Source organism: Euleptes europaea, chromosome 18 (genome assembly GCF_029931775.1).
Source record: "Euleptes europaea isolate rEulEur1 chromosome 18, rEulEur1.hap1, whole genome shotgun sequence".
Lineage (NCBI taxonomy): Eukaryota > Metazoa > Chordata > Lepidosauria > Squamata > Sphaerodactylidae > Euleptes > Euleptes europaea.
The window spans coordinates 39,589,189-39,600,045 of record NC_079329.1 but is presented as its reverse complement, the minus strand read 5'-3'; the positions used below and the strand labels follow the sequence as shown (position 1 = coordinate 39,600,045).

The following is a 10,857-nucleotide window of genomic DNA, read 5'->3' as shown; positions in this document are numbered from 1 at the left end:
TTTATGCATTAAAATTAGGGTTCCCAGATCCCCCACCCCGAGACTCATGGGGCAAGGTCCAGTACTTCATATACCACAAGGAACTGTACCACACAATATCAGAGTGTGCATAGTTGCAGTCATGTAGCTTTGAAGAAGGGGGCTGTGCACCAGTTTTTTTATTTGAAGATGGAAATCAGCTACATGTTAAAAATAAAAGGTGAAAGGTTTAATGATCTAAAGAAACTGCAGAGTTTATATATTAAAAATAAAACATTAGTACCAAATTATCCGATCCAATTTAGATGTGTTGTAATAGTCATTGTTGCTGTTGTTAGTATAGCTCACCTACTGCAGGAGCCTTCCTTACCTAACTCTGGCAGGACTTTCCACAAGGTGGGGGCCATCACATCGAGAATGTCTGCGAGCGGGCAGATGCCATTCTTACCCGTGTAAAGGGAGGAACCTTGTCCGCCCGTGCTCTTTAACCTCTACATGAAACCACTGGGCGAGGTCATCCAGGGATTTGGGCTGGGTTGTCCCCAATATGTGGATGATATATCCCCTTATATCATCTCCCTTGCACGTCCAACTGATCCCAGCGAGGCTGTAGAAATCATGAAGTGGTGCCTGGAAACAGTTTTGGAGTGGATGTGGGCTAATAAAGCTTAATCCCAACAACAAGAGCAAAGTGCTACTGGTGGGCGGAATGTCTGGCCCAGGATTGAAGCCGCCGCCGCATGTTTGGGGTGAGGCTGCACTCCCCTCGGAGGAAGAGATCCACAGTCTGGGGGTGCTCCTGGAGCGCTACTGGATGAACAAATGGCAGCTGCAGCCAGGCGTGTCTGAACACCTGCGACTGGCCAGACAAGGTCTGGCAACTGTGAGGCGTGCCCTGGTGACATCTGGACTGCTGCAGTGCGCTCCGCATGGGACTGCCCTTGAGAAGCGTTCAGGGGCCTCTGTCGGTGGCGGATGCTGCAGCCGGGATGCTGGGGGGGTTGGGGGGCCCGGGCCACTCCCCCCCAGCGTGGGCCCCTCCACACGGGCTCCCAGCCGGTTCCCAGGCTCAATGCAGGCGCTGGCCGCGACCTTCCGAGCCCCACGTGGTTTGGGACCAACCCACCGGAAGGACCGCCTCGGTCCCCTAGGAACCCCTATTCCCAACCGGGGCAGTCGTCTTCAGAGGGGCCGGAAGTGACGTCCCAGCGTCGCGACTCTCTTCCGCCGCGTCCTGGCGGCGACTTCCGGCCGCGGTGGCGATGGAGACGGCGGCGGCGGCGGCGTCGGGGGAGCCGGGCGAGCGGTGGGCGCCGGTGGGGGCGGTGGCGGAGGAGGAGGAGGGGGCGGCGGCGGCGGGGGCGGCCTGCTCCTCCTCGTCCTCCCCGCCGCCCTCGTCGCCGTCCTCCCCGCGGTGGCTGCGGGCGGAGCGGCGGCGTCTGCACGCGGCGCTGCTGGCCCTGGCCTCGCACTTCGCGCAGGTGCAGTTCCGGCTGCGGCAGGTGTCCCGCGCGGGGCCGGCCCAGCAGCAGCGCCTCCTGCGCGAGCTCGAGGAGTTCGCCTTCCGCGGCTGCCCCGGCTCCGGCCTGGGCTGCGGCCTCTCGGCGGGCGGCCCCGAGGTGAGAGTCGGCCGGCAGCGCCGACCCACCTGGCAGGGCTGGCGGGCGGGGCGCAGTGGGACCCTTTGGACTCCTCGAAGCGCCGGCGAATGCCGCGGGGGGCGGGGAGGAGATGGGGGGGCGTTGCCAGTCACGCCCGGTGGGCGCCCTTGCTGTGGCACGAGGCGGTGTCCTGCCGGAAGGGTTCCAAGAGGCCTTTGGAAGGACACCGCGGATGCTTTTAGATTAGGCCTTGCATTCGTCAGAGCACAGGAGACACGTGTGTGTGTGTGTGCGCGTGCAAAGTGCCCTCAAGTTGCAGCCGACTTATGGAAACCCCGGAGGGTTTTCAAGGCAAGTGGCGCTCCGAGGTGGCTGGGCCATCGCCTGCCTCTGCACAGGGACCCTGGGCTTCCTTAGGGGTCTCCCGTCCAAGCACCAGCCAGGGCCATAAGAACATGCAAAAAGCACTGCTGGGTCAGGTGGGCGTGGTTCATCTTTCCAAGCACCCCCTTTCACACAGCAGCCAACCAGCAGGGGCTGCCTCCCAGCATCCCTGTTCAGAGGTTTGCTGTCTCTTGCCTTAGTAGCCGTTGATGGATTTCTTCATAAACCTGTCTGACTAATAGCAGGAGAGCTGCCAGTCAAAGGGAGGGCTAGGGCTTTTTCCTGGGGTGTGGAGGTAAGAGTGGGAAAAGGTGATCCCAGCAGCACAGATGGAAGCGAATGCGCCAGTACTTATTAAGTGCCTCTGATAAGGCTGACATTTGTCAGGTGTTGTTTCTGTGAGTCACCTGGAGCTACGTGTAGCCCACTATTATGTTTTCTGTTTCTTTCTCCTGAGAGTTGCGTATGTAGATTTATTTGTTTTGTGTGTGTTATGTGTGTGTTAAGTGCCGTCAAGTCGCTTCCGACTCATGGCGGCCCTATGAATGAAAGTCCTCCAAAATGTCCTATCTTTGACAGCCTTGCTCAGATCTTGCACATTGAAGGCTGTGGCTTCCTTTATTGAGTCAGTCCATCTCTTGTTGGGTCTTCCTCTTTTCCTGCTGCCCTCAACTTTTCCTATCATGACGGTCTTTTCCAGTGACTCTTGTCGTCTCATGACGTGACCAAAATACAACAGCCTCAGTTTAGTCATTTTAGCTTCTAGGGTCAGTTCAGGCTTGATTTGATCTATAACCCACTGATTTGTTTTTTTTGGCAGTCCACGGAATCCGTAACACTCTCCTCCAACACCACATTTCAAAGGAATCTATTTTCTTCCTATCAGCTTTCTTCATTGTCCAGCTTTCACACCCATACATAGTAATAGGGAATATGATGGCATGAATTAATCTAGTCTTGGTGGCCAGAGTCACATCCTTACACTTCAGAATCTTTTCTAGCTCCTTCATGGCTGCCCTTCCCAGTCTCAATCTCCTTCTGATTTCTTGGCTGCAGTCTCCCTTTTGGTTGATGGTGGAGCCAAGGAATAGAAAGTCTTGTTCTATTCTGTCTCTTGAGATCCTGCTTGAGGTGCTTTACAATGCAGAGCATAAGAATGTAAACATTATCAAAGTTGTAGCAGTTAATAAGCTGTTAAATGCCTACTATGTGCATAAAACCTTTGCTTCAGACATCTATATCTTTACCATGAGTCTCAGAAAACCGTTCTTAGACTGGAAGCAGACTAAAAAATGAATTTAAAAGATCAACTCCTTAATAAAAAGGCTGGGTTTTAGCCTGGCACTTAGAGGATAACAGGGCCTGCTCCAGGTCTCAAGGGGAAGGGCATTGTGCAGGCACCTGGCCACCACTGATAGCCTTCTGTGATGGCCATCCTCCTTGCCTCTGAAGGCAGCGACACAGTAGGGTTTTGGGGAAAATGCTTTTCTCCCTCTCCCCTCTCCCTCTTTCCCTCCCTCACAAGGATCCTGTTATGTAGTTTGTCAGGGAAGACAGAGCCAGTCTATACAGTTAGTAGGTCATTGACATTACCTTGCTGGGAAAGCTGCGGTTGTGTAAGCAGAATTTGAATGTTTCGTGTGAAGGCTTCGATTTCAACTCATTTAGCTGTTTCTTCCATGGGCTCAGGGAATAGAGTGTGTTGCAGTCATTTGAACCTTGGGCTGCCTTGACCATGTATTCCTTGATAGGAACTGATAACACACACACATGTATTGTGGGGGGGGGGGCATTAGAAGAAACAGTGGCAGGGCAAATCTCAAATTTGAGACACTTGCATGTCAGGTTTTCCTAGGGCTTAGAACCTGTCTAAAAATTGTCCCCCATGCAATGCATAATTTCCCCGGCCTAGAAAATATACCAGCCATGTAAAAAAAAAAAATGGATAGTTAATCTTAAAAATATTTTCTAGCCCTTAATTAACATGTGGAAATAATTAGAAGGAAAGACAGGATGTCAATTTGCTTGAGGCCATGAAATCCAGAAACGTGCCTTCCGCAATCAGGAATGGTATACATTCTGCCTAGGGAGTGTGACCAGAAAGTAGACACTGCTATTATGCCTTGCTTGTGAGCTTGCTATCAGGAAACTGATTTTGGATTGGACTTTATAACAAAAATAAAGCTGATTTATTCTGCAGTCTGTTATCTTGAAGGGGTATCCAGAGGGAGTCTCCACCTGAAATCCTGCAGCATGCTGAAATCCCCTTGCTTGCAGGTTGAGGTCAGAGTGTGCCCATCAATGGATTTCTCGGTGCCCACCAAGGATTTTTAGAAAGGGGGCAAGTCCAGGCAGGACTTCTGCCTCACCAGGCTTCTAATTGGCCGTTAGAAATCTGATTGGTTTAGCAGATTTTTGAGAAGTTGCTGTGGCAGCAGCTTCCCACCACAGCACAAGGCTCTTCACCGTATGACAGAAGATTAGCTGTGTGTATGCAAGAAAATATTTTTAAACAATATGTTCATTTTAAAAGGCATCTTGGTAACTAGAGCTTCTGTCTGAACTGTTAAAGAGTTGTTATTAGAGTTATGCATGACCTCGCTCCCTGAGATTTTGTGGCTGGCTCCACCGCTTGTGGCCAACTGTTTTGTGGGTGCACCCCACCCGTCCAGTGTCAGAATCTCCAAGGTGCCTACAGGCTCAAAAGGGTTGGGGCCCTTGGTCTAGGCTGTGCTTTATGTTAGTTCCATCCTCCCCAATAGGCTCAGAGTATATAGTAAAGGATGCGGTTGGGATGTCTGGAACATTTACCAGCCTGTGCAGAAGCTAGGCTTGTCTGGCCCTCATGGTGCTGTCCAGGTGGACTTCAGCTTCCAGGAAACAGTTTTCTCCCAACCCAGAGGAAAACTATTTACTTTCAACTCACACTGGACATTCTCTTTTTATTATCCATGCTTTACATTTGGAGGGGTTGGTAAGTTCTCTTAACTGCCTTTTGATGGATAACCACAAGAATGCCTTTAATTGGCTTTTGTGATAATTTAGGACATTAGCTGGAAAATGGCCCTCAAAAGCTCCTGCTGACTAAGGGACCAGGGAAGTGTGGAAGTCGCAGGAGTGGGTTTGTGTTTTGATTCCGTGGGGTTAGCAAAGCTTGCATATTTTGAGTGGATTTGCACACCTAAGCAATACATGCTTACTTTGTTTTCTTCATATATCACTTTTCTTCCTAATGGAGACCCAAGGTGGCTGACAACAATCTCCCTTTTTCCATTTTATGCTCTCAGAAATCCCTGAGAGGTAGGTTAGGCCAAGAGTGTGTGACTGGCCCAAGGTCACTCAGCAAGCTTCCAGATCCTAATCTGACGCTCCAGCTACAACACCACACTGGCTCTAGTGTGTACATTTCTGAACACTGCTCCTGTGGAGACTTCAGAGCCTTGGCTTTCTGAGCTGATGAGCAAGGCATGATGTGACTGGGGTAGTAACTTATGAGATGGTGGTCAACAGAAATGTTGGCGTTTTGATGCATGGCTGAGTGCAGGTGTGCAAGTTGCTCATGAAGCCATTATTTTTTCAGCTGTTTTGCTGTCTGCGGGGGTTAATGAAAATGTCTCATTGGAGCCTTGTTCTCACTTCCAGAGAAGGGTAATAATATGAGATGCTCTCTCCTTTTTTCAGAGTGAGCACGAGAAGCAGGAACAGCTAGAAGCTCGGAAGGAGAAGCAGCGAGAGCTCATCTTGGAACTGAAGGCCCAGCTGGATGACCTGGAAACGTTTGCCTACCAGGAGGGCAGTTATGACGCGTTGCCCCAGTCGATGGTCGTGGAGAGGCAGCAGGTGAGGCTCGCAGGCGCACAGCCAGACCTCCCACCTTGCCTGTGGATGTCGCTTTCTAGCTGAGGGAGCTGGCAGGAGTGACTTTCCCAACTTGTTTCTTGTGTGGCTTTGCAGGTGATCATAGAGGAGCTGATCAAGAAGCTGGACATGAACTTGAGCGAGGACATCGCCTCTCTGTCCCCGGAAGAGCTGCGTCAGCAGGTGGATGTCGCTGTGGCGCAGATTGTCAACCCAGCACGTGTGAAAGAGCAGCTTGTGGAGCAGCTGAAGACCCAGATCCGGGACCTGGAAATGTTTATCAATTTCATCCAAGGTCAGTAGAGGCACATCTTCTGCATGCTGGCAGCAGGGCATCAAGGAAGAGGAGAAGGCCCGGACAGTGGGCATTTGGAGGGCACAGGGACACCAGGCTTACAACCTGAGCTCTCTAGAGGGCTGATGGTGGGGCAGTGAGACCCAGTTCACAAACGTTATTTCAGTAACATGTTAAGACTTTTGCTCTTGCTTTCTGGGAGAGGAGGAAAGGGTAAGTTTTGTGTCCTTTTCAAGAAGGGCACTCCCCCAGCCTTGGCATATCCTAACACCATTGCAAGGGTCCCTTTGGACACCTGACTCAGCTGCATGGCTTCTGCTTCTTTCTCCTCCCCCTCCTCCCAGCATGAGCTGGCTGAGACCATGTGAGCCACTGTCCCCTCTGCCCCTTCCTTTCAGCACCAGTCAGTGCAACATCATGCAAGGCACCCCTTCCAGTGCATCTCAGCCTTTTCTAGCCAAGCAGGTCAGAGTACGGCACCAGGAAGTGCTGAGAAAGGAAGCTACAGATCACCTCTTCCGGAGTGCTGGTGCTGGCAAGCTAAGAGTTGGGAATGGAGAAGGTGGCTCTGGCCAAAGAGATAGCCACGTGAGGAACAGGAGGGATCTTCTGTGTGGTATACTTGGAAGAGTGTTTCTCAAGCACAGTGTGACACAGGCGATCTGCTGCTCTGCCCCTAAGCTTGGAGCTGGAGAAGGAGACAGTGGATCGTCCCTAAGTTTATGCTGCACCTCAGATGCCCGTCTCCAAAGTTCAGCATGACATCAGCTGTAGGGTCCCGCTCCACTGGGCTAAGGTCATCTTGGGCCAGCAGTTAAGGCCAGCCGCTGATGCTTCTGGGTTTCTTTCATACAGCTGTTACCACCATGTAGGCCTTCTCAGCATGCCTGAAGTGTCCAACTGCTTATCATAATGCATCTGTAGCAATCAGGTGAGAGCAGAACTTTGCAACATCTTCTCATGTTTCACTGAATGTGGAGATGCTTTTGTGTGAGAGAACAGCAAGGTATGTCTTTACTTAGCACAGATATCTTGACCCATGTAAAGAGTGTCCGTTTACAGCTTAATAGGGAGTGTCTTTGCCAAGATGGAGCTGGGGATGCGAGTGGTGACTTCCCTTCATTTTGTGACTCTTGGTCTCCTCCTTGTACTGGCTTTGCAGAAGAAGGCAGCAGCCCAGGGAAACCAGAAGGTGGGCATTGTGAGTGTTCCAGTGGAAAGGCTGGAAGAGACACCTGCAAGCCAAAGACTTGGGAGCCTCGCAGGAACAACAAAGGTAAATAGCTGGGTGGGGCTCTCTTGTTCTTTCCTTCCAGCAGTTACCTTATTGTGAGCTTGTTTTGGTTTAGCAGCGCTTGAAATTCAGTTCTTCTAATCACCAGCAGCATCTGTTTGAAGACGACATGAAGTTCTTTGGAATCAGGGCAACAAAGCACTTTGCGTCTTCCCCATTTTGACCTTGGCTGCAAATACTTCTGGCAGGAGATGTTGCTGTTGAGTGTTAAACCCCAAGTTTGCAAACTGTGGGGTGAGAGTCTGTGGTTATTTAGGTTTGTGTTGTTGTTGTTTTTAAAAAAAAACACCTTACATGCTACCTTTACCTTCAGACATGGGAAGAGGGATGAAGGAGCTGCCTGGGTCCTTGCCTTCAGTTCAGTGCTGAGACTTCATCCTTCTCGTCTTCTCATTCCTGCTTGGCTGGCTGGGATGGGACGAGCCCTTCAGATTCCCATCACCCTGTACCAGTCACTGCAGTGATATTCTTCTTTCCATTTCCCTCTACCAGTCGTCCACACAGGGTGAAGTCAGAATGGGTTCCGTTTGCCTACCTTATTACTGCACTCAGAACAATGTTCTCTTGCTGCTCTGTCAATTTACTCCCGCCTGCATGAGTGATGTTGGCCCCTCCCTCCCAAAAAAAGAGAAGCCACAGGAACGCAGCCACCACCTCTTCTCTGGCAGGAGAGACAAGAAGAAACTTCAGAAACTTCCCTTCCCTCGCTGTTCTATTTAAAGGGCCTCCATGGACTGGAAGTGCCGGGGTCTTGGCATTCTCCTTGTGCATCCAGTGGATGACTGAAAGTGATTGAGGAGGAACATTCCAGTAAATTCCTTTTCATAACCCTTGGGACTAATCTGCAGCTTTTTGTATGCTGCTACACATAGGGACCTCCACTGTACGTTTGGTCAGCACTGATTGGAATGGGCTGAAATTGAGCCTATTTAGAAGGAGGTCCCAAGTTGGAGCAATGTCAGAGTGGTATCCTGTCCGTGCCAGTGGGGGCTGACCTGTTTTCCAGCTGGAGTGAATGCAGTGTGACGGCCAGTCAGCCCATACCGCCGTGTGTGTTCTGTAATGGAGTGAGTGTGGATGGCCTTGTTTCGGTGCGTCTGCTCTTTTAAGGAATGTTCTTTTCTGCCTCTTTATACAGTGAACCCAGAAGACGCTCACAGGATGCGAGAGACAGGACTGCATCTCATGCGACGCATGCTTGCCGTGCTGCAGATCTTTGCTGTGAGCCAGTTTGGCTGTGGGGCTGGGCAGATCCCTCGCCATCTGTGGCAGAAGCATCAAGCGGACATGGAATATTCACCCTTGGTGAAGAAGCTGGAGGTGGCCGTGGCCCACGTGAGGCAGCTGGCCCAGAAGTCCCAACTAGGAGAGCTGGAGCACGTCATCAACTTCTCGGGGTTGCAAAACGTGGGCAAGTGGGATGAGCTGACGATGGCTGTGCGCAAGGAGCTGACGATTGCTGTGCGGGACCTGCTAGCCCACGGCCTCTATGCCCCGTCCCCTGGGATGAGCCTGGTCCTGGCCCCCATTGCCTGTCTCCTGCCGGTGCTGAACTCTTCCCCTCAGGCCATGCATCCCTGGGAGCTCTTTGTGAAGTATTACCAGTCCAAGAATGGCCGTGCCTTTGTGGAGTCCCCAGCTCGTAAACTCTCTCAGTCCTTTGCTCTGCCGGTAATGGGCGGGGGGCCCGTCACCCCGAAGCAGAGCCTCCTGTCAGCCATCCACACAGTCCTGTCGGAGCACGACCCGTTCAAGCGCAGTGCGGACTCGGAGCTGAAAGCCCTCGTGTGCCTGGCTCTCAACGAGCAGCGCCTGGTTTCCTGGCTCAATCTTATCTGCAAGTCCGGGGCCCTGATCCAGGCCCACTACCAGCCCTGGAGCTACATGGCCCAGACAGGGTTTGAAGGAGCCCTCAACCTCCTCAGCCGCCTCAGCAGCCTGCGCTTCAGCCTCCCCGTGGACTTGGCAGTGCGGCAGCTGAAGAACATAAAGGACGCCTTTTGAGTGGCTGAAGCCCCACCTCGGCTCCTGTGGGGGCAGCACTTCTGGCTCCGTCCAGGAAGGCCACCTCTGTGTACTCACATGCACTAGCAGCAGCTGCCTCCATGGCATTCACTAAGCCGCCCGCGTGCCTCCTCTTAACAGTCTGCAGACTGTTGAGAGGCCTGTGGGCAGAATCCTTGGCCTCTGGTCACCCTTTGTGGTGTTAGTAAACCTTAGCAGTAGAGCAGAAGGCCCTGTCTCCTGGTGGGTGTTTTCTGAACGGCCCTGAAGAAGCTGTTTCTGCCCTTGATCTCATGGAATCAGCTTGGACAAGATGTTTTCATGAGGGAGGGAAGGCATCTTCCTTTTGCAGTGTTGGTAGCAGGCCTGTATTAAAACCTCACTGCCTGGAGGGGCTTCCAGTGCAAACAGCCTTAAACTGTTGGACTCCGATGGTGCAGACGGAGCCTGTGAGGGAAATAGAGCTTTGCCAGACAAACGGCTGTTTTTAATGCGTCTGCTTGAGGTGGCAAAGAATGCATCTGCTGACAGGTGGCAAAGAATTAGGGGCAAAGGGGCTTCACGGCAGAATCAGGTCCAGAATCACAGTGTAGGAGAGAGGGAGGGTGTCAGGTGATGAGAGAAAAATAGGTAGAGCAGGGAATGCCCTTCTGGCAGAGAGCGAGCTCTGGAATCTAGTGAGAGACTCATGGATGGAGGTCCAACTTTATCCCCATTGCAGAAAAGAAGTAGCTGGAACAGCGTTTGTCATAACCGCTATCTCCCAAGCACTCCCTTTGCGGGTGGCTGGGTGCCTTAGATGTGCTGTTGGGGGAGAGGAGCTACATGACTGTGAGCCAGGGTATGGCTTGTGTTCATCCTTATGGCATCTGCTGAGGAAGTAGTTAAGCTGGGCAGGACCACCCTTTGATCTAATTTTCATCTTCTATGGGCCAGACGGGGTTGTTACTATGAAAAAACAAACTCCGAAACACTTGCATATTTCCTCTGTGAGGATGTGGTACATTGAAGGTTCTGAGACCAAGATTCGTTCTCCTTTTTGAACTTAGGACAGTGCCCTGCCAGCGCCATATGAAGAGTCAGGGCAATTCTGCTCTATAGATTTGTGGTTCCAGGAAGGCTACTTCTAGAACTCTACACTGCTTTAGGTTTCTCTGAGGCTCAAGGGGACAGTGAGATCAAACTGCGAAATCTCCAGACCATAACCCGACACCCCAGCTTGGGCGCTGTGCAAAGTTCTAAGCCGGGCTCTCGTGTGTGGAATGAAGTTTGTGTCTCTGCCAATAAGTTGTCCTGGGACGTTTCTGAGACCCGTCCTTCTCAAATCCCTCTGTTTCACGTACGAGCTCTCCTGCTGTTGCTTTATTTTGGTTTACACGTTGCATTCAGGAAACTGTGTTGTGCTCCCTAAGGGATCTTTGCTTTTAATATCATTTTGATTG

The 10,857-nt window shown here is 51.6% G+C and overlaps 1 protein-coding gene across 1 annotated transcript; it reads left to right on the top strand.

The window, feature by feature from the left end:
- The first annotated feature begins 688 nt into the window (after positions 1-688).
- RUNDC1 (RUN domain containing 1) lies at positions 689-9,436 on the top strand. The gene is given in 8 exon segments (XM_056864715.1): positions 689-943; positions 1,036-1,326; positions 1,329-1,569; positions 3,633-3,661; positions 5,646-5,804; positions 5,919-6,117; positions 7,280-7,393; positions 8,550-9,436. Coding segments are annotated over 8 exon segments (2,154 nt in total). The 3' UTR covers positions 9,416-9,436.
- Positions 9,437-10,857: the final 1,421 nt, after the last annotated feature.